The sequence below is a fragment of the Hippoglossus hippoglossus genome, chromosome 24 (assembly GCF_009819705.1).
Source record: "Hippoglossus hippoglossus isolate fHipHip1 chromosome 24, fHipHip1.pri, whole genome shotgun sequence".
Classification (NCBI taxonomy): domain Eukaryota; kingdom Metazoa; phylum Chordata; class Actinopteri; order Pleuronectiformes; family Pleuronectidae; genus Hippoglossus; species Hippoglossus hippoglossus.
The window spans coordinates 14,922,907-14,949,917 of NC_047174.1; the positions used below are offsets into that span (position 1 = coordinate 14,922,907).

At 43.4% G+C, this 27,011-nt stretch overlaps 2 protein-coding genes across 7 annotated transcripts in view; both read right to left on the reverse strand.

Annotated features, from left to right (window-relative positions):
• Positions 1-15,427, reverse strand: part of ccdc85cb (coiled-coil domain containing 85C, b) — a 47,010-nt gene extending 31,583 nt beyond the window's left edge. For 2 of the 4 annotated variants that reach the window (XM_034580102.1, XM_034580101.1), the window contains exon 1: positions 14,061-15,427. In XM_034580102.1, coding sequence (XP_034435993.1) covers positions 14,061-14,769 — 709 coding nt within the window. In that variant the 5' untranslated portion in view covers positions 14,770-15,427. The remainder of the gene's footprint in view (positions 1-14,060) is intronic. The other 2 variants (XM_034580104.1, XM_034580103.1) reach the window with 1 other exon arrangement.
• Positions 15,428-21,061: 5,634 nt separating this feature from the next.
• On the reverse strand, positions 21,062-26,962 carry LOC117758428 (cholesterol 24-hydroxylase-like). Of its 3 annotated transcripts, XM_034580098.1 has the most exons (15): positions 26,723-26,962; positions 26,570-26,647; positions 25,882-25,963; positions 25,654-25,727; positions 25,078-25,164; positions 24,791-24,929; positions 24,569-24,679; positions 24,321-24,483; positions 23,888-23,953; positions 23,364-23,436; positions 23,204-23,288; positions 22,949-23,059; positions 22,735-22,823; positions 22,557-22,623; positions 21,062-21,436 (listed from the first exon to the last, which is right to left on the reverse strand). In XM_034580098.1, the coding sequence occupies exons 1-15, from the start codon at positions 26,863-26,865 to the stop codon at positions 21,266-21,268; spliced, it is 1,539 nt and encodes a 512-aa protein (XP_034435989.1). In that variant the 5' UTR covers positions 26,866-26,962; the 3' UTR covers positions 21,062-21,265. The 3 variants fall into 3 exon arrangements, with proteins under 3 accessions (XP_034435989.1, XP_034435990.1, XP_034435991.1); XM_034580099.1 differs by lacking the exons at positions 25,654-25,727; positions 26,723-26,962 and having other exon boundaries at positions 25,882-26,058; positions 26,553-26,647; XM_034580100.1 differs by lacking the exons at positions 25,654-25,727; positions 25,882-25,963; positions 26,570-26,647; positions 26,723-26,962 and adding an exon at positions 25,531-25,568 and having other exon boundaries at positions 25,078-25,246.
• Positions 26,963-27,011: the final 49 nt, after the last annotated feature.

Sequence of the window (27,011 nt, forward strand, 5' to 3'; positions counted from 1 at the left end):
CTCTTGTTTCTTCTCTCCACTTCCCTCCTCGGGTCTCCGGCCCCAACTATCAATAACCCTCAACCTTCATCTAGTTTTCCTAATCCCACCTCTCCCTCTTCCGCATTTTTTTAGACTCGCCTCATTTCTCCCAGATTCCCCCTTCCTCTGCAACCCTCATCGGCCACTCGTGGCCACTAATGTGGGCTCCCCCCCCAAAAAAAACCTCCTCCGTCAGCCTTTCCACCCATTTGGTTAACCGTGCTGCCACGACTGTGGTAAATACAACATAAACACAATGGGTATTGATTGCTTGCCTCAGCTTTCATTCGACTTGGCATGCTTATTATGATGCTATTATCTCATCATTTTCCAAACGGTCAATTATTAACCTCTGCATGGAAACTATGTTGAACCTTTCATCTTGTTCCAAACTGTATAAATACTGCACCATACGGAGCCCGGATCAGAAGAATCACTAACTGGTTGCACATGGCTCAGCCTTCCTCCTCATCCTTTTCCACTTCATGCCCACTGCTTTTGTTTGTTGTGCATGTGCCGAGTACAAGGAGGCCCTGAAGGTATACAGTACACATAGGTATACAGTACACATACCTTCTTGAGGGAGCACATCCCTGGTGGCAACAAAGAATCACTGGCTGTACACGCATTCCTCCGAAACAAGATTAAGCTTGTTTAAAAGTTCTCTGACCAAAAATAACGAAATCTGAGAAATTTGTCAAAAGGGAATGAGAGAGAATTACTGTGGAGAGGCAAGGAGCTAAAGGAGCTGCCAGTCTATAGAGAAAGCATGGCAAAGCACACCCCATAATAATGAAAAAAGGGGCATGGTATCCTAGCAACAAGCAGAAAGGCAGAAGCCGCTTGCTCTGCAGTGTCCTCTGTTGCTCCTGGATCTTCAACCTTGCATGTTTCTCTCAGAGGTTTTCCTCAAGAGCCCTCTCGGAAGACGCTTTCATGCTTCGCCCCATCCTTTATCCATCTACTTCCTGTTAGGGCACCTTGTTGCACCCCAATGAGGGCACTTTCATAAAGTGCGCACGCCATTTAACACCGTTATGTGTTCTAAAGGGTTTAAGAGAGTGCCTCGGTTGATACAGTGCATATCATATGCAAGGCTACGTGCCAAGTATTTAAAAGAGTGGTGGGCAGCACTGGATCTTCAAATCCTTTTAACGGAGAAGCCCTCTCCACCAAACCCTCTGCTGTGTTTCAGAGAGCCAACGACAGAGCTGAAACGTCAGTGGTTTAATCCCTTACCTTACATCTTTTGTTGACTGAGAGAAGAGCGGGTAAGACACAGAGGATATATGGGAGATAACACGGTTAAACCTCTCCTGAAATCCCCCTTGGCTGGTTTTGCTGCTCCATTAATCTATTTCCGATTGAGATCGCAGAAAATTGTGACGGGTACAGCTACGGAGGCAGCCAAAGGCCAAAGAGGGAATCATTAAAGAAATGGTGGAGATTGTAGAGAAAGATTTTTTTTTTTTTGTGCTCGAGTGTGCATATATAAGAAAACGGATGTGTAGGTTCACTGAGTTCACTCAAGAGTCCTCATCCAATCAGACAGCATTAGGAGCGGCACGGCTTCTGGAGCAATAACAAGTATTAGAGCAATATATAACGCTAGATCTCTCACCCTTAATATTTTAAGATGTTCTTATTTGTGTTTAGGCTATTTTCTTCCTACTATATAATCTCTACCTTACCTCCGCTTGGATGTTTTCGTCCTTATTGGTTTTTTTTGGTTGGTTGGTTGGTTTGTTTGTCAGCAGGATTACACAAAAACTGCTAAATGAATTTACATACAAATCTGTGAAAGGGTGGGACATAGGCCAAGAAAGAACCCATTAAGTTTTCTTGTGGATTCGGACAAAGAATTGTTTTTAACATTGCAAATTTTGCATGGAGTTTTTTTACATTTTCACCTATTTTCCAAGCTATTATTCATGGATCTTGATGAAAACAAATTAGGCATATTAAGAGGACTGACATCTATCTTGATTGGATTTCGGGGGACTGTCTGGTCTTGATGGACGACATATGTGCTCTGCTAAGTCTCAATGAGAACCCCAGAGACCAATGAACTATTACTAGGAATGCTTAACTATCCTCACTTTACCTAAATTAGATTTAAACGATTTATTATAATGTGGGATTTGAGTAGATCTTGGTCTGTATGACAAATTTGATTTATTGCCTGGCCCCAGTAGACCTGCAAGACTTAAAACTAGTCTGAATGTGACAGTGACCAAAAAATCTAAAAGTCACAAAAAGTGACAATTTTAATTATTAAAGAAGCACTAATGTTTAACAAGCTCCAGCAAATAAAAGCTAACATATTTACTCAGCAAAAGCTACAACAAGATTTTAAGTCGATGCCTGGTTAATAACTCACTGGTAGAATAAACAACATTTTTCTATATTTTATAAACACTTTTTTTATGCAGAGAGGCCTGTGTTCTCTCACTGTTCTTGGTCTTCGCCTCATGTTCATTTCAGTGGATTGGTAGTTGTCGAGAATGACTCATACACAGCTCTCAGATGGAGCTGTGAGAAGGGCCCATTTAACTTTTAAGGACAGCACATCATTGTTTTGAGCTCCGGGATTAGAGGAGAGAATATAGGGCAGCTTGGTGCCTGATGAGAAACACACAGAGTCAAATGTACACCAACCCTTATTGCCTTCCTGCTGTTCCCCAATTCAAAATGTGCTGATTCTGAACTCCTCCAAAAAAAACAACAGCAGCAGGGCAGCAGAGCGACGTGAGATCGGAACTAAAGAGGCCACAGCGCTGAGAGAAAGAGAGGAGAAACCGGCCAGCTATAACTGGCTGTCAGAAATGTCATCTCCTCTCAGTGCGTGAGTGAGAAATATGCTGTGTGATGACCCTCCAGAGATGAATAAGTGGCTCCATTTGCCCAATCTGACACCAAACCACCCCAATACAAAGCCATGAGGTCCATCCTGACGGAAAGTGACTGCCCCAGGAACAAGAGAGGGAACCACCTCCTCGTCTAACACCGGACCCACATGTACTCTTTGGAGGCTTCAACTAAAACGCTGCTAATTCACTTTGAGAGGGGTGAATTCATGATTTGGCGTCATGCAGTAGTGACGACACTAGCCAATCAAATTGCGTTAATGCAAAAGAGGAGGCAGGGGCAGCTGGTGAACGAGCTGTGTTCATCTGCTTGTGGATTATAATTCCCTTGTACCTCTCTTTAGCATTGTATTGATAGCTAGCATTGCTCTTAGCGTGAAAGGCCATGCCATGTGGCCATGTTGTGTGTCCCAAGCATGAAACTGTCCCCGTCAAAATTATACTTTTCACTAAAATGCTCGGATTTCTAATTCTGTGTAAAATGGAGCGTTTGGTAAACGATGATGTCGCCCTAAAGAACAACAACAATGGCGGCTAGAAACTTAATTTAACATCACTGCACCACTTAAGCAGCAATCACAGGGATATGCTTCGCCCAATAGTATTTGGACGCCAGCTTTCTCTCTGGTATTTGACTGATCATTGACTTTATCACCTATTGGGCTGGCATGCTTGTTTGAGCGTTTGTGGTCATTTTTGTGGCGTTGTTTGGATAGAGATATTTGGTCAAATGAAGGTTGTGTGGACGGAGAAAATATCTGTTCAGGCACGCCCACCGTCGAGCGTTAACACAAGGCATACGTGTGAGCCCTGTGTAACCTCCATCAAAGCCCTCTAAAACGAAACTCTCTCCATCTCTACCTCCAGTCCACTTTCCACAGTCCTCTTTTTAAGATCTGTCCCTGCGGACAACCAGAGCCAAGCAGCCCACGTGTAATCTGACATTATCTGTGCATCTGCTGAACCCACAGCTAAGGCAGATGGAGTTAAAGAGGATCGGAGGGGGACCCAGGAACATCTCCAGAGTTTTAGATAATCGTGTGGACATCCCTGATTGTTCCACCAACAGTAATACCAGCACACATATCCCCCAATGCCATGAATATCAATCACATGCAATAAGATGAAAAGATAAAGAAGCATTTGTACTTGTACCTCTCTGCCTCTCATCTATCGAGGCTGCCAGTCCTTTTTCCGTGAGCTTGCATTTTCATATGATTATCAGCTTCCACCTAAGCGCTTTATGATTGTCACAGTCGTACCGCTGGAATCGAACTCTCCGCGCTTGGCAGTTCAAATGAATAATGACTTTGATCAGCCTTTATAATCCGAGATGGAGCCTTGTTAAGTGCGGTGGTCTTAATACATTTTTGATGAAATTTCAACAGAGATAATATTGCCGATGAGTACTTATCATGAGCAGCACAACTGGGACACAGCGGAAAGAGAGATTAATAGTTTTCTGAATAAATATTTCATGTGGAGGGAGCATTGATGATGTATTTATAGCACTGAGAGTTCAGAACTCACTTCTGACCTTCCCCAGGTGACTCACCTACTTTTCGTCTGTCAAATTTCTTTTTCATATATTTTATCTAAGAAAGCACAAGGCAGACAGGTTTCGGACCCAATGGGTAACATGAATGGACTGAAGGTTACAACATTTCTAAATATGTTTGGATTATTTATGTTACCGACGTGGCTGCTCCAGTGTCTTGTTTCATTATCTATCTTGACATAGCTTCAATAAATTCCTTATCCGCTTAGAAAAAAATGTAGATATTTTAAATGTTTTCCATTTAGTACTGAAGGCAGAAAGCCAAACTCTTGTGGGAGGTCATATATCATATGATTCTATAAAGCTCATTCCTATCAAGGTAGAGGGAGAAGTCAGTTGTACATTTTTATACTATACAACACAACCTTTAACTATTAATAGGGATATATTTATCTTAGGTATGATAATCAGTCTTTACATATTCTGTGTCACATATGAATACAAACAGGGACCATTGACACAAAAAACTCTAAAACACATTTAAACAAGAATCAAATTTAAAAAGCAGATACCCCTGCCAACCCCAAACAGTCCCCTTATGAAACCACATTTAAATTCACTAGATCCAGATTTTTGGGGGGGGATCTGCATCAATACACATCTATAAATGTCAGTCATTTAAACATGCCTGATTTATTTCATGAATCTATTAATCCTACTAACTAACAGACAAACAGAAAAGCGCTGACAAAGACATGACCTCCTGAGCCGAGGAATGAAAAATTCAGAGCAGAGACATTTTCCATGAAAACCAAATTTAAAAGATTTGTTTAAATGCCAAGAGAGGGAAATAATTCCAAGTTTAAAATGTCTTGCAGCTCATTCCAAGCTAAAGGCAGATTTACTCAGATCTGTTCGCATGAGACCGAGGGGAAACTACTTTTTCCCACCATCTTTGTAACACCAACAATAGGCCACACTGACAGATGGCCACAGCGGCATTAATGTGGGGCATTAATAGAAAAGGAGGAGGAGGGCTGCAATCCCTCAAACTCCTCTGCCGTAACAGAAGACTTAAAAAGACAAGTCATATGTTCCCAAATTATTTAATTCTTAACATATTTAGCAAAAAAAAATTAGTCCTCACATAATCCCTGCTCGTCATGCAGCTACTGCTTCAGGCTCCAAGTAACAAGAAAGAATCAGGAGAAACGTCTGTCTCCAAGGCCCATCCCAAAACAATAAAGACACGTTTTCCCAAGTTACACCAGTTTTGGCACATAAAACCAGCCTGCAAGAGGAAATTAGCATCTGGGATAGCAGAGCAGTTACCTGAAACCATTCATAAAAAAAATCTTCCCGAGGATGGAGCAACAGCACCGAGACTGTACAATTCATTCCAGATGCTTTCGGTTGACCGTCAAAGCTTCACATTATCTCATCCATCTTGAGGGGGCCGAGGCCGGATTCACATTTTTCTGGCGCTGCAGTTATGCAAAGCCCTGCACAACTATGTGAAAACTGTGAATTTGTTATTGTCTGAGCATCAAATCAAGTGTTCCAATATCTTTGTTATCACAACAGCTGGCAGCTAAAACATTTGCACAGATTCCAAAGGAAGCAATGTGTCCCTCAACTTGGAAAGTAATGAGCCATTCCATATGGGACCAAGCAAAAGTTGCCCCCATGGCGAGATTACAGGCACTCAAGTGTGGAAGAAAACAATCCGTAACTGTTAAACTACAAGTCCGGGTAGAGGTGACAGCACTATTAAAATGCAAAAAAAAGGGAGAACATCTGCTGACTCCGGCCTCCAATGTCACGGTGACCAAATGCAAACGGCTGACAGGAGAGAAAATCCAGATGAACACCTTGTTCCTCCCGGGCCTCGAAAGGAGCTGATGATGAGGTGCTCTGTCTAGAAGTTGCTGACTTTTGGCAACCTGGGACCATTCCACCGCCGAAGGTCACCGGGCATGATGCACGGACAAAACTGAATTGCTGATAGTGAGTTTATGGAGCGGCCCCAGATGGGTTTTTTGACAATGACGCCAGTTACTCTATTGAATTCCCTCCCGTGAATGTCCTCTACATCCTTATCAGCAGTTTGGATCAGATATAGGACACAGATCAATAAAAGGGGTCTTGCCAAGGGTGCAGAGTCCGTAAATAAAATTAACTTTATTCAGTTAAGGATTATATAATTATATAGCCAAGCTACAATGCAGTAGAGCACTCTGTAAGGGCTTGTTTAAACTGAGTCAAAATAACATCTTGTCAGGAAATATGTGCAAGTTAAATATGGTATTCATCGCTTTTACGAGAGACACTACTACTGCACCAAATTAAAGTGCATTTACTTTTATAGTAATTGGAGCGAGTAAGGTTATCCCTCCATTTAGTCAACCACATTATTTATATCCATATATGGGTGTATTTTGAAGAGGAATCTCAGAATTACTGTCCTAGACTGAGCAACAGCAGCATCACAATAAAGAAAATAAAGTTAGTCTATACCAGATGATGAAGAGCCAGGAAACACAATAGCAACCAAGAAATATTTGAAACCTGCTATATTCAATATATTGTTTTATATATTAACCTGACCTTTCTTTAGGAGTTGGTAGAGACCACAAACAGAGATAAAAGAACACTACTGGTATTATATTTTTCTTGATGATACAAAGAAACATATAAATACTAATGTTGCTGGATGTGCGAATAGAAAAGGCCACAACACCTTTAAGAAGGGTGTTTGTAACTTGTTGAACTGCACCGAAAGAGAACACAGTATTTAGTAAATACAGAGATAAGGTAAATAGGGAGTTAAATAAAAATTCTTCATGTAGTTGTATTGCATATCGGAAAACCCTTTATCAGAATAGATAAAGTTGCCAGGCTGTATCTGCTTCTTAAACTAACTCAAGTAACATCTGAAAGTAAAGATGGTTATCAACTTCAGGTATTTCCAAGTTAAAATGAGCATAACTCTGACCACACCCTCTTGTGACTAATGTGGGAGTTGGTTTGAAACAGCGCACACACACACACACACACACACACACACACACACACACACACACACACACACACACACACACACACACACACACACACACACACACACACACACACACACACACACACACACACACACACACACACACACACACACACACACACACACAGCTGACCTTACTCTTGCTGGCATCATTCTGCACGGGTCAACCAGCATAAAGGCCGGCCATGCCGAAACCTATCCCCATCCCCCCCTATCCTTTACTTGCCTCCGCTTCAGTGACTCTGAGGCTAAGCATGGGCGCCGTCCACGATCACCCCACTGATCATTGCCGTTGCCTAGGCAACAGAGCAACCCATCCCCACTAGCAGCCCGCTGCCCAGTGAACAAAAAAGATGGACATCCACTTAGATCAGTACAGACAAGAAAGAGACACAGGACCTAAAAAATGACCAAATATTTGTAAGCACATACATTGTTTTGATGTATGTGACACCAGAACACATCTGCACTGTCACACACTCAGACAGTGGTGGCCACACAGACACACACTTGCTGAAAAAACTTATTGTTTTGTTAAAGGCACTGCATTAGTCCTCACAGTGAGTATGTCCCTGTGTGCAAGACTCACGCTGGCTCAATAACCTCATTCTGTCGGCCGAGTGCTGAGATGATGGGAATGAACGGGCAGCGGATCAGACAGCAGGTTCACAAGAATAGGGAGAGAGATGGATGCAGACGGAACGAGAGGAGAAGACAGGAGAAGCCGAGTCCGTCAGGTAACAGAAGACGGGGAGGAGGCAAAAGTTCAAAGAAATGACCTAGAGACACACGCGTCTTTATCATTTTCCGTCTTCCTGTTCCTCTCTGCTATAGTCTCATTCCTGCTGTGTCACTAAGAGAAGAGAGACCCACTTCCTCTTTTGTTTATCCAGGAATGTGGGACATCCTGACAGGCTGGCTTTTCATTCACAGCTGAGAGTTTCCCCCCGGTGGCTCTGTCTCTTTCTCTCAGTCTCTTCTAAGTGTGTGTGTGTTTCTACTCCATTATCAGCGTTATCAGCCGACCCGGCCTCACACCGGCAGGGTGCTGGGAAACACAAGCCAAACAAACAGTACCTGACGCTACTCAGTCACTGAGGGAGATAAAAATATATATTTATATACATGTATATTTAAATGTCAACAACACCAGGGGGAGTTCATAAGATAATTTCAGTGCCTTCCTTTGTGAATTTGGTAGAAGTTTGCAAACTTCAAAACTAAACATTGAAAGAAAGTATATATCAGCATTCCTATTTAGAGCAGTAGGTTTTAAAAAGGGCAACAATTTCTACTACATCTTTTCACATGACCTGATGTGATACTATTCATTTTCGCAATTAAATCAGAACTGCAATTTCAGTTAAGTCAGCAAGTGTGGTTGTTCTTCCTTTATTTAAGTTTTGAGTACACACAATGATACCGCCCTTTATGAGAAAAGTACAAATGTAACCAGGGGTAAGGTTGCAAGAGCTCAAGTCAGCATCTCGGAACACCGAAACATGAATCCAAGCGTGGACAAACAGGATATTAGCGACAAAAACATCCTATTCCTGCTCAGACGGCCTTTTTTTTGCCTCACAGACATGCCAGACAATGACATGAAACCACAGCCGAGAGGAAAACACCATTGTGTTGTGGATCCACCAGTTTCCTTTGAAATGAGAACGGAGCCCCCGCACACAATGACGGGCCGAGGCTGACTTTGACTAGCAGGCTGTGATTCACTGAGTGATGTTTGATTAAGGAAAAACAAAAGAGAAACTGAAAGCCCGACCTCGTTATTTGAAGAAACTAAAGTGGCGATAAAGACTTTACAGTCGTGTAAACAAAGTAAACAAGAACTTTGATTCTTTCTCATAAAAAGTGACCCTGATAATACAAGACTGTATTCTCAAGAGAGACTAAAATGCTTTGTCAGAACTTTTAAAGCTTCTTGATGGTTAACCTCGGAGGGAGAACAACCAAACGCTTCTGTCGCACAGAAGCGTCAAGACACTGACTAATTTGCGTTAGTATGATGACTGACACACACACACACACACACACACACACACACACACACACACACACACACACACACACACACACACACACACACACACACACACACACACACACACACACACACACACACACACACACACACACACACACACACACACACACACACACACACACACACACGGCCAACTGGGAGGGCTGGTTTTACAGTTTCATTGTGATGCTTTTAGGTCACGTCACTCCCCAAGGGTAAAAGAAAAAGAAACTGACGAGACACAGAGCAAGACAGAGAGAGAGGAAAGCCTCTGAATGAGAAAGGGGAGTTCACACTCACTGTAGCACCTCATATATTAAACACACACACGAGGACCAGGTGCTAAAGACCCCCAGTTTAAAGACACAATTTTACGACTTGTCAGTGAGTCAATTAGGACTAATTTGAACCTAATTTGAGCCTAAGTGGGGAGATTTACTGGGTGACTCAGGAGAGGGACTAAACACAGGAAGGCATGGTGTCGCAGGAACAGCACAATTTACTCAAGAGAACAGTTCAAGCAGTCAAACAACATTCACCCATCCATCCATTAGCCATCCATTATCTTATCCTACAGGAGTCGCAGGAGGCTGGAGCCAATCCCAGCTGACATTGGGCGGGAGGCGGGGTCCACCCTGGACAGGTCTCCAGCGTATCGCAGGGCTGACACATAGAGACAAACAACTATTCCCAGCTACACTTTAGAGTCACCCATTAACCTTAGCCCAATGACTTTGGGCTGTGGGATGATGCCAGAGCAAACCCACGCAGACACAGGGAATGTGACACAACATGTTAATCAGATTCACATTCATGCATTGAGCTCTTAATCTCCGGTGAATCACTAAACCTATCTAACTAGTTTCCGAGAGCCACGGGCAGTGGAATGGACGTGCAGCCTTTGTGTTGATGAGGTCTGAAAAGTGTCTCTGTACAAAAGGTTTGGTCGTCGGCCATGTAGTGACTCCATGATAGCTGGTGTTGGTTATACACTGCTAACAGGACAATATATCTGTAGATTATTCAAAAAAACATATTTGTATGTGGTTGAATATGCCTGAGGAAATTAAAAGTGCATGTAACACAGCTAATGATCTGTGTTAGCGTCCGCCATTTGTATTCTCTGGCTTTCCGTTCTCTTAAAGGTCACAGCGCTGACTAAGGTAGTTTTATTTTTTTTATTTATTTTTTTTTTTAAATGGGCAAATTTATGGCACCTTAAAAACTAATTCCCCCATTTAAAATTTTGGTTTGACCCAGCCTTTCTGAGAAAGGGAAGAGAAAGGCCAGTGTAAACTTTTTCAGGAATGAAGGTCCACTGTTTTAGGCTGCAAATCTCCAGCTGTCAACGGTAGTTGTGCCTAACTCAACATCTCACCAGCCTTTGAAAAGCAAACATACACATACCACACTTTGAGTAACTTGTGGCGAAACTCATTTAATAAATCAATATTTATTTTAACCAAGTTTCATTTCCTAGCGTGCTTGCTTCTAATCAGTCCATGCCTGCAATGAGCTGACTTTCATCAACCAAGACAGCAGTAACTTTTAAGAAACTGAGGTCATGTGGCATGAGTCAAGCTCACTCCATTAAATCAACTTTAATGTACTGAAACTGGTGACATCATAAAGGGTTTATACAGAGACCACTTTCTACAGAGCAGAAATACTTTCAGAGAAATAAAATCCTGCTGCACAAGGAGAGCCGATCAGATGCTGTCCCCCACCCGGTCTTGATGCTGAGGGATTTCAAAGTGGTAAAAGTAGCACAATATGTTGACGTCAGCCCGGGTCTTTTTTTTTCTGCACTAGTCTTGAGAGGCCTCGCACACTCTCTGTGGTTATTAGAAAAACTGTTCCTTTAAAGCCATTTGGCAGCTAAAAAGGCCAGGGGAATGTGTGAGGGTCTGCTTAAGGTCAACAAGCATTATTGCAGAGAGGCTCTTTATCAGTTCATCTGGACAATGTCAAAGCACCACTTTACTGTCTCGCTCGGCCACTTTGTCTTGATCTCATAAGGTTTTACTCAGTCTGTGGCACTATAGGGGAGCCTAATGCAAGCTCTCTGTGACAGCATCATATTTCACACGGCCTTTGACTGGAACTGGGTTGCAGACCACCAGAGGTGACCGCAGACGGTGAGCAGTCTGGAAATAGAAGTCGCTTTTATATGATATGAAACACGGAGTTGCTTTATCTTTTATTTCTTCAGAGCAGAAAATCTTTGCTCTCCTTACACATTACAACACTCACCCTGTCCACGTAAACATGCATATACACAGCCATGCCCAAAAGGAAGAGGTGTGGGGGAGCAGGGGTTGTCAGCCGTGTCAACGCACAAGAAATTCAATTAAGCAGACAGCAGGATGCCTCTGAAACCCAGCCTCCTTTGTGCTCAATATGCCCTCCAACAGTCCCTCACCACTCCACCCCCAAGCTTCCCAGCCAACCCCTTACAGCCATTCAGCCACTCCCACAGCACCACCCAGACCCATTGAGGGCCCTTTGCTGGGCTCTCTTTCACGCATTCCTCTCACAGTGCCCCATTTGCCCCTAAAGAAATTAAAATCTTAAAAACAGATGCATTAGCCAAAATCATAAAATGTGACTATAATGGAATGAAACAGAAGCCTCCAGCTCAAGACCAGTTGGTTTTACTCGTTGGTATCCAAACTCATTTCTCCCTCCCTTCTTCCCATCTGTGTGTGTCTGGCATCCGGACAGATGCTGTTCGTTTAGCACTTGAGCGGCGGTCCTCGAGCTTGTCTCCTAAATGCCCAAGGGAGCCACTGGCATTTGGACAGCATTAAATAAAGCCACTCTGCAGACCTCACACCGCGACCAGATCTGACCCCGCAACATGGTCGCTTCACTCAGGTTTCAAGCAGGCAATTTGTGTAAGTCTGTGCTGGAGAAGGATTTTCTGCAGAAGTTTCAGCTTCAACCTGCAGGCGACTACAGTATGTTTTACATCGGAGGTTTAGAGGATTATTTATTGATAGAAGTGATGAAGCACTTGTTTGATCTGACTGCCTCTGGGAGCAGTCCTCCGACTTGAGTAGTTGTAGATTGGGATCCAGTGCTTTGCTGTTGTTTTTAAAATCGACTGACATCTTAGTTAATGCCAATAGAAGTTGTGTTCCTCTATGCATGGAGTTGTTTGCAATTATGTAAAAGCCAGAAAGATTTGTGATGCTCAGCTTTATTTGAGACCCGATAACATCGATCTCATTACCAATGCATTGCTTTGAACAACGGAATAATAAACCTCCCGAGTGAAATGGGCTAGCGTGTTATAGAGTATCTGTACATCACTGTCGGTGATGAACACACAGCGCCAGAGGCCTCAGGGGCACCCAATGTCACACATCTAACGCAACAGCGGCTTAGAGAGGTGCTGGGCCACTGCAGACACAATATTGATGTTACATAATGACAGCAAAACACTGCCAAAAAAATGTGTGTGAGTGTGTGTGTGTGTTTCTGAACTAAGGGCTCTCTCAGCTCTTCCTTGTGCATGCTTCCAAACGTTGATATCGCTTAACGTCCCAGATTGTATGGCCCACAATTCCAGGACCATCTGATGGATAACATATGACCGCTCTGATCTAATTTGAAGCTGCTTCCCCTGAGCTCCAACATACATCCGACCCTGTCCTTGTACATCACGGTAAAATAAAAAAATAAATGGGGTTTTTTTGGCCCATGAATGTGTTTATTCCCCTCGCCAAACAGATCATGGCGAGTTATCAGCCCATGTAGCTGAACGAGGCTTAGTGTCCTCTTGTTCCATCATGGCATTTTCATCCCAGCTTTCGCATTTAGGTCTTAAAACAGGGACATTGATTTCTGGTCCCTTGCCATGCATTTCAAATGGGCCCTAAGCAGGCACAAGTGCTCCTCTGTGACCAAGGACAACAATGATAATCAGCGAACGGCCCTAAAAAAAAAAAAAAAAACTATTTGCCTGAGTCCCCTCCAAAAGCTATTAAGATAAGTCCTCTTCCTTGAGGACCCTAAGTGCAGTGACCTAAATCAGTGCAGATTCGGACGACAGTAGCGTGGGACTAAAAAGGCCACTTAAGGATGCAGGGTGGTCAGTGTGTATATGTGTGTGCGTGTGATAATCACCCCAATCAAGACTTTACAGTGAGGTTAAGCCAAGACCCCCCTCATGATAATCCCTCACAGCAATTTTGATCAGCATATGTTGTATGTTGCCATCACACACATATGGTGACTGTGAAACTGTCTGACTGTTTTATCTGCTAGGAAGGACACTAGGGAGAGGAGTACAGAAGTAATAGACTACTGTGCTCACACTACATAGAATAAGAGTAATAATGTATAACTTCAGTGGCATCAAAAAGGCAAGAAATCCAGATCCCTTTTCTGGAGAGGTTTTAGACCAGAAGATTGACTTTTAGACCCAAAGATAAAAAAATGAAATCAAAAGGGATATTAAAAAGAAAAATGGGTCTATGAGCTGTGTTTTTAAAACTCACATCCAACTTGGTTGGGTGACAGTTTGGGGAAGCAGATGGAAGAAGTTGGCGGCCTTGTGTGTGTACTCACCATGGAGTCCATTGGGGATGCTCCTGTGATGGTGTGGTGCTGACAGGTCATCCATGGACCTCCTCATGGTGGGGCCCACCTTACTGTTCTCTGAGGGCTTGTGTATGTGGTTGTGGTGATCGGGGCTCCCAGCGCTACCTGTGCTGGACGTGCTACTCCCGTCCCCGACATCCCGGACCGTGCCGGTGCCCCCGTTCAGGTTGGTCAGGCTGGACTGGCTGTCTATGGAGCTCCTGGACCCGGCTCCGTTCCTCTCCTCGTCCAGCATGAAGATGATCTCCTTCAGCTCAGTGTTCTCCCGGAGCACGGTGTCCTGGTTGGCCTCCAGCTCCTTCAGCTTCAGCATGTAGGTGCCCACCTCCTTCCACATGGCACTGGCAGTGAAGCGGCCGAAGCGCTGCCACTCCCGGGACAGCTTCTTGCCCTTCTGCCGGTCGTCGTCCAGGAAGCAGCAGAGCTCCCGGAGCTCTTGGTTGTCGTCCTGCAGCTTCTGGTTGATCTCCTTCAGGCTCCGGATCTCGTGCAGGTGCACCTGCAGCCTCCGGTTGATGTCTTTCATCATGTTCCCGTGCTCGATCATCAAGTTCATTTTCTCCCCGTCCACCTTCCTCAGTCTCCGGAGCAGATCCTCTTTGCTGAGCCGCTGCAGCTCCTCGTCCGTGTGCTGGCTCAGGTCATCCATCGGTCCCTCGGATGGGGTTTTAGCCATGACTGTGTCGGCTCGGTCTCGGGTCGGATCGAACGGAGTCTCGGTGTTAACGATCGGAACCAACCCTCAGATGAGTCGAGTTGAAGAAGGAGAACATGGTCCTGAAAGTAACGCCGTGTGTCCTCCTCAACAGGCCGATCATACAAATACTGATGCGAGGCTACGGCCAACCGAGCACGAAGTGAATGCCCTCACTGATCTTTGAGCGGAGAATCCTGACTGGGAGCTCGCTACTCACATTCCGTCCCAAACACAAACACGTGACGTATTGATTTTTCTAATTGATTCACCAGTGATTTCCAGTCAGCCGCTGGTCCCCGATGAGGAATCCCGTCCGCGCCACACACCACGTTCCAGCGCTATGTCCGCCGCCGGACATCGCTCCGTCCCACTGATGGGGAACGTGAAGCGCAACTAACCGAGATCTCAGTGTTGATTTAACTCGGGAAAAATGGCGAACGGTCGAGTGAGCAGCCTGTTTGTGTCGTTCACCGGCTGCTCTCAGCGCGTCTCTCGGTCCCGGGTAAGCCTCTTTAGTAAAGGTGCTGTGTGGTGGAGGCGCTCTGGGTTCTCCAGCCAGCTCACAATTAGCAGAGCAACCCCCCCCCCCTCCCCTTCTTCTTCTTCTTCCTCCTCCTCCTCCTGGATGTCCACACACTCGGGTTTGGTTTGAAATCATTCAAGAGGATTTGGGCCTGAGCAGCCAATCAGGAGGAGGCATGGGAGTGGGCAGCAGGTGGAGGAGAAGAGAAGTGAAGCCTCGACGCTCCGAGGCTCCGCCCTCTTAAAGGAACAGTCACACAAGTTCGACACCGAGGGGAACGTATCGATCTCTCAAATAAATCAAAACAGAGCAAAAGGAACTGTGGCTTAGGACACGTGTCTATATGTGTAAATTCATATAAGTACACACACACACACACACACACACACACACACTGACTGCAATGTCCTAATAACGATAGCTATGCAAACCTGTGTGTACAGCTTTACAAATAAATATATATACACAGCATATAAATATATATACTTTTATTTATTAGTTTTTACTTATTATTATTATTATATATATTTGTTATTTGTGAAGTTGTATATCTGTGTGTGTGAGTGTGTGTGTGTTTATTACGTACATCACAAGACACGGATTACATTAAAATCCCCCTTTATTAAAGGGCTGTGTAAATTATTGTTCAAGTTACTGTAGATTATTCGAAGCCTGACCCTGATCAGCGTTCTACTACGATCTGACCACCGCTTACCACTAACCTAATTAACAGCATAAAATGACAACAGCCCACTTAAAGTAACAATCTTTCAGTGTCAATTGTAGTTCAACAAGCACTTTTGAGATTTCTTTGCAAGACTACAGCGCCCTCCTGTGTACATTTGTCAGTAATGCCCCCTAAACGACAAGAGGCTCCACTCCACTCTTTGGTTTTAAGAGCTGTGCTAGTGTCCAAAAGTCAAAGTGGCCATTACCACTTTAGCCTCCATGCAGCATTGGAATGTGATTTCACTGTACTAGAAAGACAGTGGGAATATGAATGTACAGTAGATTACTACAGTGGATTTAATAAGTAGGTATATGAGGCTGTTTTGGAGCATGTCAGCAAGGACTGTGCTCTATGTATCAGAGTCTGATGACAAATGAGTTACACTCAGGTCCCCACCAACATGGTGTCATATTTATTATCGGTATTGTTAGTATTTCTTTTTTGGGATCCTTCCCTGGTAAGACTGAGAGCCTCCAGACTCTGAGCTGAAGATTTACTTCTAACGCAAGTTTCCTGACACAACTGGATTTGAGAAAGCTTTCGGCCATCAGACAAAAGTACATGACATCCACCGTGGCCGGTCTAGAGCAGATGGACATGGACAGATTAACATGTCTCCAGGGGAAATCACTTCTCAGACAGATTCACTGGATTCAGTCAGATTACCCAGGGAGCATCATGTCTGCTGGGACACTGCAGAACGTGGAGAGCCATGCAATCTATACAGAGAGGCCGATTCTGAGACAATAGTCTGAGGAGGTTCGTGGACGTGCAGTGGGTGTTTCACGTGTGACTGACTGACCCCTGAGCCAGGTACAAGTCAGGATCCAGGACAGAAACTCACACATACACTCCACAGCACACAATATGTCTATTGCAAAAAGCTACAGTTCATTTAAAACAACATGTCCTGAGCCAGTCAGGACAGGCTCAGTGTCAAATGCTGTCACACAATGCTTTACAAGATCACGGCTAAAATCACACTGTCAGTCATAGGTGAGTCAACTGTATTTCTTGTCGGAGTGACAGAATCGGTTATTATGGAGAAAGAGCTGACTCCAAAACGCAAACTGAGCCTGACACACGTGAGCAGGAACGTGAGGATTGATCTTCAAAACACTCCTTCACCTTGGAGCCATGTCTGGAAAACCGCTCACAATACATCCAAATAAGCGAAGAACAAAATAATCAATTATAATTTCGTGCACAGGACATATTTTACCCCTGTTTGATTGCACAGGATGGGTTGCTCTGATTCAGATCTTTGTTGGCTTTGCAAACAGGAGAAAGGTTCCTTTAACCACATTGTTTGGGCGTGCACCAAAGTTCAAATGTTGTGGGAAAGTTCTACACAATCCCTGGGAATGATTATTGGCTAAATACTATTCATCGTGTTCCTGCATTGTGCCTTTTGAATAACACTGCTGGAGGAACTTGGTCCAAACTCAACAAACACATTTTGTAATAGTTGGATGCATGACGACTTAAAGATGGATTACAACTAACTGGAAAGATACAAATCAGTTGCGGCTTCAAACATTTCTGGTTTTCCACGGAGGGCTGCATCCAACCTTTCTGAACTCACAATGAGGAACAACAACTGTGGTGCTTAGATAATTATTGTGTTATGTGGGTGAAATATAAAGTTCAAGTTAAACAAAAGACTTTCCTTCTGCCCTTGTGTTGTCCAGTAGAATTTGTTTGGCAGTCACATACTGTACTTTCTGTCAATTTAGTCACCAGTAAAGCAGGGATAGGGATGATGGGAGGCAGATTGATTATTGTATTTATATGAGTGGAGGCTCAAAGGCACATGGCCGATACCTATAAATAGATATCTGCAGCAGCAAGTACAGAGGAGGCCACATGGTCCATGGCGTAAACTTCATTACACTGTAGAGCCCATGTTTCACTAAGACCAGATTAACAGTATGACGCACAGTGGAATAGACCTGAGTGGGTTTGATGAGAGGTGAGAGAGGACGCAGAAAACAAACATTGTACAGAAATAAAAAGCAAAAAAACAAAAAGCTACTACGTAATTCACTTATGAGTCTAATTATTTACCTCCCCTTTGCATTTTTTAATATCCCTCTTTTTTTTTTCTCTCTCTCTCTTCTTGTTTCATTACTGTTATTGTCATTATTTAATTACATTTTATAAATTATTTTGTATTATTGTTGTAGTTATTGGGAGTTAAGAGTGTGTGGGATGGGAGGGGATGTGGGGATATACTGTGGTTGATTTAAAGCTGAGCGATACCCTCCCTTTTTCTCTCTTTCTTCCCCCCTTTCTTGGGGGGGGGGGGGGGGGGGGGGGTGCACAGCAGATGTACAATTACCACACAGGTTGCAAAACATTTTCCATCAGTAGAGCTCAGGTCTACATGTTTGATTCATGTCCGATTGGAGGATTTGGCTCCTTGCTATGTCAAAAGGTGGCTTACTGGTGGCAGGAAACCCCACATTTTCCACAATTAGAAAAACACAGATCCACATACACACCCAACACACACATGGGTTCAGACATGCCTCTCTGTTGACTAATGTTCCTTCCATTCTTTGGGCCCCCAGTATATACAGTAAATATGATTTTGATTTAAAGGGCCAGTGTGTAGAATTTCTAAGGCTCTCTAATAATTCTCATATCTAAGTTGTATGTAAGTGTTTTTGTTTTGATAGAATGAGCCTTATATATTTGTAAATATCTCCATCGCCATAGTTGGATCCCCATATTGCTACAGATGCCCAGAGCGGACAAGCCGGTTAGAGGTTAGGGTTAGGAGTGCCTCCTGTTGAGATAAGGCCTCTGTGATACTCCATTGTTATCGCTGCAAGTTACACATCGGGTAGCTTTACTATTTTCAAGATCCTTTCTGAGCAGAGCCTCACATCCACAGAGTTCTAGGCTCAAATCTCAGTTTCATGTTCATGGCGGTTAGGTTATTAACTACTCTTAAGTTGCCTGTGAATTTGATTGGTTGAGTCAAATTTTCGACCCTGTGATAGACTGGGGAACTGTCGACGTTGTACCCTGCTTGTCGCCCTTTAGCAGCTGGGATGGGCTCCTGCACCTCAAAAACCCTTAAAATATATTAAGTACGACTGGGAGATGAAGGTAGTGGTCAGCGCTGCCGCCTCACAGCAAAAGGATTCATGGTTTGAATCCCAGTTTACCTCTTGGTGGATTGTGAACGTTCTGTCCGTGTTAGCGTATCCAAAGACATGCAGGTTGATTGGACAATAAGAATAAATGTAGGCAGTGTTTGTTTGTTAGCCCTGTGGTACCTGTCCAGGGTGTACCCCGCCTTTCACTTAAGGCACTTGTCAGCTCAGATTGGCTCCCCCCCACCCTCAAAGGATAAGCATTATAGATAATGCATGGATAGCTAATGGATTATTTGGATTAATCCATTTACTGTTCTGTTACTATCAACTTGTGAATAATCAAACAATGGTGTATGTTGCAAATATCTCTTATTGGGAGAAAGGATGTTGACATATATCGCACCCAGATTTTTATATTTGGTCCAAGCAAACCACGGTTCATTCAGGTCAAGTTTAGCCCCTGTCACACTGTCCAGTTTGCTGGGATGTGGACGCAGTGATGAAAAAGGCCAATCCTGAGTGTCATAATAGCTTGAAACAGGCTAAACTGAATGAGTTTCAAGGACAAACGTGCTTTGATAAGGCTAAGAGCATCAGTTTTAGTTTTAGTGTGCGTTACCAACTGGTGGCTGAGTTGCTGGAAGCTGTGCTGCTCCCGCCAAACAAGTTATTTGTACATTCACAATCACAACACAGATGTTGTTTGACAAGGAAATGCCAAGGTGGATGCAGCTGCAAATGCCGCAGCTAAATAGCCCCTAACCACACAGCTTGTTTCACTTCCTGACACACATAACACCAACAGCTGATCTGCAAAAGCTGCAGAGGAGAACGACAGAAGAGGAGAAGAGTAACTGGATGAAAGAACAGGTACGTTTCAATCATTTGGACCAAACAACAAACCCTGTCTGCATAAGGTTTTCATGTTTCTCCAAAATCATTTTTAATCCACATACCATAAAAAAATACCATGGGAAATCAGCAGTGACAATGGTACACACTTTGTAAGCACTGCTCTGAAAGGGGAGTTTTCAGGAATTGACTGTGCTTTGCGTTCCAGCAGACAAGCATAGGACACACGGCCACAACACCTTCACTCTGCATGTTGGCCACACAGCCTTTACAAAAAAGAACCAGACCGATATGGATTTTTGAAGGCCTCGATAAAATATTTGATTTAAAATTTCTGATAGTCGTATATTGATTTCGTTATCAAACACTTATGACAAAGAGGTGAGGCTTGATATTTTTGAATTAAGATAATAAACATATGTTTTGCATAAAGTACATAAAACGTAAACACACTACCGTTCAAAAGTTTGGGGTCACCCAGACAATTTCGTGTTTTCCATGAAAACTCACACTTTTATTTATCAAATGAGTTGCAAAATGAATAGAAAATATAGTCAAGACATTGACAAGGTTAGAAATAATGATTTTTATTTGAAATATTAATTTTGTTTTTCAAACTTTGCTTTCGTCAAAGAATGCTCCATTTGCAGCAATTACAGCATTGCAGACCTTTGGCATTCTAGCTGTTAATTTGTTGAGGTAATCTGTAGAAATTTCACCCCACACTTCCTGAAGCACCTCCCACAAGTTGGATTGGCTTGATGGGCACTTCTTTCGTACCATACGGTCAAGCTGCTCCCCCAACAGCTCAATGGGGTTGAGATCTGGTGACTGCGCTGGCCACTCCATTACAGACAGCATACCAGCTGCCTGCTTCTTCCCTAAATAGTTCTTGCATAATTTGGAGGTGTGCTTTGGGTCATTGTCCTGTTGTAGGAGGAAATTGGCTCCAATCAAGCGCTGTCCACAGGGTATGGCATGACGTTGCAAAATGGAGTGATAGCCTTCCTTATTTAAAATCCCTTTTACCTTGTACAAATCTCCCACTTTACCAGCACCGTACAAATTATACTGTAGCCCTGTAACCCTATTTGTTTCCCCATATCCCCATTACTGTTTGGAAATAACAATAATCATGATCATTACAACCTTTTCATCATTCAGAAAGTAATAAAACAATCTGACAGCATTCAAAAGTTAGAAAACTATTACCTGAGCAACCCAACAACCTAATTTCTGCCCAAAGACTATTGTGTTTTCTTCTTATGTTGCTGTGTGGTCATTCTTCTCGTTGTAATTCCTGTGTCTGATAGAGCACACCACTCCGCTCTTTGGTCTAAGTGAGCCAGTGTCCAATATGTCAAAGGTCTCTCCAGGGGCAAGGGTGAAATCAAACCTCTGGATCAGCTTGGCCATCACCACTTTAGTCTCCATCTGAAAACACATTCAGGGTGTTTACATGGCTCTGTTCAGACATGGTATCAACATGCATGTCGGGTGACCCCATCACGAGTTCACAGCTCGAAGTTTGCTAGAAAGTTTCTCCTCATGTGTCTCCAGTGACCCCGCTGTGTGTGTTTTGCCCATGTTTTGTCTGTGTTTCCAGTTTTAGTGTGCGGCTGGCTGGGGGGGGCGTGTCTTCCTGTTTCCTGTTCTTTTGCCATTTCACCTGCACGCCTGAGCTTAATTCTACCATCAACTTATCAGGCTTGTCTCAGTATGTGAAGAGCGGCCCATCCTACGAGAATCCACTAGATCGTCATCCATCGTCTGTGGTAGAAATTCTACAGCTGCCTCCTCTGGCCTGCACTTCCACTTTTTGTTACTCTGCCTGTTATCAGTCTCTGGTTGCCTCACCCCTGTTGGACCAGTTCCCACCCATAAAATATCTGCTATGCTTGTCCTGCCCCAGTCCGTTGGAAACCCGATTGTGTGAAAGCCGCCGTGCTCCGCTGCCTGTCTGCTCTGTCATCTGGAAAACTGACTGTTGGAACACTTGCCTGTCCCAACCCGTCAGTCACGCCACTGCTCTACATGTAAATAAACAGTCACATCATTGCAAGGAATGGGTTTGTGTTTGTCAATTTGTATGTGTGTGTGTGTGTGAGTGTGTGAGAGACAGTGACAGTGGGTCAAGGAGAAGCTGAGCAAATCAGTACAATGTGCTCAGCTATATAATGAAATAAGTAATTACTCATTTGAAAAAGTAAAAAATTCTACTTTAGTAAAAAAAAATATAGATAAATAAGAAAAAATTGTATGACAGCCTTACAAGTATGGGAAACAGTGTGAAGTGTCAAAATGTTTTCGGTTCTGACTAGAGCACATCGAGGACGTCAGCTGAGTGGGCGGTCCTTCAATGTGGCCCAGGACATTTGCGTCCCTGACCACCTTCGGATATATGGACTGATGAGTGATTGTATCTCAGATGCGTCCGCCGTGCATCTCAGGTGCGTTCACACCTGTACTTAGAGCCACTTGTAAATCTGATCACCCAAGACATATGTGGATACCAAGTATGTGGCACATTTATATACATTTTGTCAACACCCACCTGAGCAAAGTTCTGGCCAAGGCATGCGCGTGGACCAAGGGCAAAAGGGTAGTAGCAGTAATAAGGCCTTGTAAAACAAATAAGACACAACTCATTAAATGGACTTCATTCTCTTATATGGAGCAATGCTCTGACACAGTAAGAGTAAAAATGAAACTTGTCTTTGTATGCAACTCACTTAGGGGCATCTGGGTGAAATCTGTCTGGATCAAATTTCAGTGGGTCCTTGAAGAATTTCTCCATTCTCCCAGTCACATAGGTACTGAACTACATTTCAGAGCAATTCATTGAAACATGAAACAGAAACACACTATAAGACATGTTTGGGTTTAGATGCTACATACTTTCTGATTTGCAGGTGCATTCCAGACATTCAAAAGTGAATGACTCACCATACAGTTGAATCCTCCAGGTATGTGGATGCCGTCGATGACCATGTCTTCAAGTACATCACGAGATGTGCCTGGAGCTGGCGGATAGATCCTCAGAGTCTCCTTCAGCACCTGGGGGGAGGTTACAGTGTGGGCCAGTTGCTTAACAACTGCACATTTCAGTTAACGATACTGGTTTGTCCTGATCTCTAGATGATTTTCTTTTTTTCTCATTTAAAGCTGAGAGTTGAAACATGTCCTTTTCATGGCATATACCTGTGAGAGGTAGGTCAGGTTCCCCAGGTTCTCATAGTGTATGTCCTGTCTCATCCCAATGACATCATCCACCTCCTTCCTCACCCTGAGAAACAAAACACAATTCAAGAAACCATCATTCAGCAGCTACATTATTAATAACAAATAATGCTCTTCTTACTTCTCCAATATATCCGGATGTCTTGCCAGCTCCATGACGCAAAAAGCGAGTTGATTAGCTGTTGTTTCTTGGCCTGAAAATGTACAGATGACAAAAAATGAATCAGTGTTACTTTCAAACAACACACATTAACGTGACATTAAAGTGATTGTGTTCTTCATCTCTAAACAAAAAAGAATTTACTTAATAGATCAGTTAACCTACAAACCGATAACAATTCACAGTTCAACAATAACAACACTCAAATAATGCACGGACTATTTTGTGAACAGCTACACCACAATGTAGCAACATCATTGCAGAAAGAAGAAAAAACAGTTTAGATAGTGTGTATGGAATCAATTGGAGCTACATAATAATATTTAACTCAAACACAGTGGTGGGCTATAAATATAATTTCAGAACTCATACTGAAACCGGTGGATAGACACATTTTACTGACATTTTGGGTTAAATGTCCCTTTAACTAATTTCACGATTTCACATTCATTTCACAAACCAGGGCAGAAGCAACAGAGACTCACCAGCGATGAAGAACGTCACAAAATTGTCCAACATGGTCTCCTCCTCTTCTTTAGTAGTGCTCTCCTCTGGAATCAACAGAAAATGGAATCAACGTGTCAACTAATATTTGACTTCTCAACTCATTTTAATATCATATAATCATAGGCATCCATTTTGGATTAATGGGCATATTTCGGTACTTACAGCTACATATCTGTTTCTAATCTATCCATTTATTTTGCCTTTTGATATGGATAGATGATGGGTTGTATATTGAAATGAAAAATGTTAAATGTGTTTTTACTTTCTTAGTTAAGCTGTCCGCAACTCTCAATATTTTATGTTCTTATCTAGATCCTATTGTTTGCAGCTGCCATGGCTGATTACAACACAGGAACAATTAATCATAAGTCTTATCCAGTATAAAGGAGTGTGAACTTTAGAGACTGTAACCTTTGCCAGTAGCTTTGAGGATGTGCGTGAGGATGTCCCTGGGGATGTCATCGCCCCTTTTAATCGCGTTCTTTCTTTCATTTAACCACCGAGCTCCGGTTGTACGCAGTAGGCGGCACGCTTCCCTCACGTCCTTAATGAACGATCTGTTCTTTGGATTAAACTGGAAATGAAGGATTTTAGGAAGTATAACAGTTTATGAACCTTTAATCATATTAACTCCAAACAAACTGGCAGTGAAGACATACCTCAAAAAAGGTGTCTCGGAGATTGTGAATCATCCCTTTTAGACATGTCTCGATGGCTTTATGGAAGGGTGAAGTATTATGCAGCAGCTCCAAGTCCACACTGAAACCAATCTGAGAGGAAACTCAATATTGAGTTGGTTACAATGATTGGATGAATCTTCGCATAAAAATAAAAAAAACTTGGGTTAGAGCAGCTGCAGAAGAAGCAGATTAACACAATACCTTAGCAATAACGTCCAGAGTAACACAGTTGAACAGGGCAAGCATGTTGGCCTCAGTGTTACTGTCAGCAGCATCCGTGAAGCTATTCATCAGTTTCTCTGCCCTCTCATCGAAGGTGCCCATTAGACCTCGCAGATACCTGCAAGCAAAGAGAGGAGAAGCCTTAAAAAGAGTTGCCCACCTTCTGAAGAGGATCTGCAATGATTGTAGACGCTGTACTTAAAATCAAGGTAAATGTAGATTCACCATTCTGTCTCTGGTTGCAGAATGAATCATAATAAACTCACAAGCTGCTGAACGCAGGGTCCATGATCCGCCGCTGTTTATACCACTGCTCATGGTGCTGTGCTACTAACATGCTGTTGCCAAAGAACCTTGAAGAGAGGAATTGAACACAATTCTTATAAGTTCTTAAGAAGGTTGCACATGATTTCACGGAACAAAACATTGGACAACGTCACACAAACATGGACTGACAACAAACATATCTAAAACATGCTAAGATTACCTAAGTGGACATTACAGTTAGGGCAGACTGTTTGGTGCTGATGCCAATACTGACATTAGGGGCGTAAAAACATTTCTGATACATACAGCTGATATTTATACGAAAAAAAAGGGTAGTGTTTCCTAAGATGTCGTTATCAAACCTTTATCAAAATCTTTAGGGGCTTATATCGGACAGGTTTGTGCCAACCAATACATCGGTGGACCTCTGATTACAATGTAAGATGATGTATCTCAGAAGCGTCCGATGTGCATATTGACAGTATCACCCATCACAAATATTGACATTGTTAAAGTGTTGCTAGGTCCGTTGGACAACATGGTACCGTGTTTCAGGAGTATCACCGATTTATTACCTTTGACCAAACAGGTTGAAGAGTTTCTTGTAGACTATCCTATCTTTGGGGTACTTGGGGGACATGAGGATTTCCTGAGAACACAAGAGGGGCCCACAGAAAGACATTTTCATTGACCTCTGCGCGTTTAATAATTGTGCTGATTCATGCTGGTCTTTGTCCAGCAGTGCGATGCTTATGCAACAGAAGACCGCACACAAATGTGTTCCTGAAAGGTGCAGTGTTTACCTTGGTTGCTTCTGGACAGGAGACACCGAGTGTAACGATATGAAGAATATTGATCCTGTAAACAGGCCCGTACCTCTCTGACCTGCAGGGGACAACTCATAGATGAGTTTGACAGAATTACAGTTACACCTGAGAAGTGTCAGAATACACATGTGAGGGTATTAACACACAACAAACTGGGAGGGCTGGTTTTACAGTTTCATTGTGATGCTTTTAGGTCACGTCACTCCCCAAGGGTAAAAGAAAAAGAAACGGACGAGACACAGAGCAAGACAGAGAGAGAGGAAAGCCTCTGAATGAGAAAGGGGAGTTCACACTCACGGTAGCACCTCATATATTAAACACACACATGAGGACCAGGTGCTAAAGACCCCCAGTTTAAAGACACAATTTTACGACTTGTCAGTGAGTCAATTAGGACTAATTTCACACACACACACACACACAGACACACACACACACACACACACACACACACACACACACACACACACACACACACACACACACACAGACACACAGACACACAGACACAGACACACAGACACACACACACGACCTTACTCTTGCTGGCATCATTCTGCACGGGTCAACCAGCATAAAGGCCGGCCATGCCGAAACCTATCCCCATCCCCCTATCCTTTACTTGCCTCCGCTTCAGTGACTCTGAGGAGAATAACACACTTACCACTCCAGTAACTTATCGTGGATAACTCCGTCACCGTTTATGACACTCAGAAGCGCCGGTGAATGTCCGAAGAAAAAACTGCGAGGAGCAAAACAATGTGTCAACAAGTTCACGCGACATTAGGACGAGCAGTAACGGAGCCACTTGACTTACTTGTCTCTCGGCGGCCCGGGTATGTGGTCGTACTTCATGTGAGTGTATTTGAGGTACACGCAGTAAGAGAGAAACGCGATCAAAAGCAGAACGAGTAGAACCGCCGGGGCCGTCCAGCCCAACAGGACGGAGAAAACGGCCATGTTACCGCCAAGGCAGCGCGGAAGTGAAGTGAAGTGGAGATCGGTCGGTAGGTCGTCAGTGTGGCCAAAGTGAACCTGGTAGATAAAGCGTTTACGTCTACGTTGTCGGTTGCGTATAAAATGAACAGCTGTTTTCAATGGAACTC

Bases quoted from the DNA above. Each gene is read 5' to 3' on its own strand.
- LOC117758428 (XM_034580098.1), bottom strand. From the start codon at position 26,865: ATGGCCGTTTTCTCCGTCCTGTTGGGCTGGACGGCCCCGGCGGTTCTA. The intron at 24,484-24,568 runs GTATGTCTTCAC...CTTCATTTCCAG, and splicing joins TCCGAGACACCTTTTTTGAG to TTTAATCCAAAGAACAGATC. The intron at 23,060-23,203 runs GTATATGCCATG...ACCTCCCCCCAG, and splicing joins ACCTGACCTACCTCTCACAG to GTGCTGAAGGAGACTCTGAG.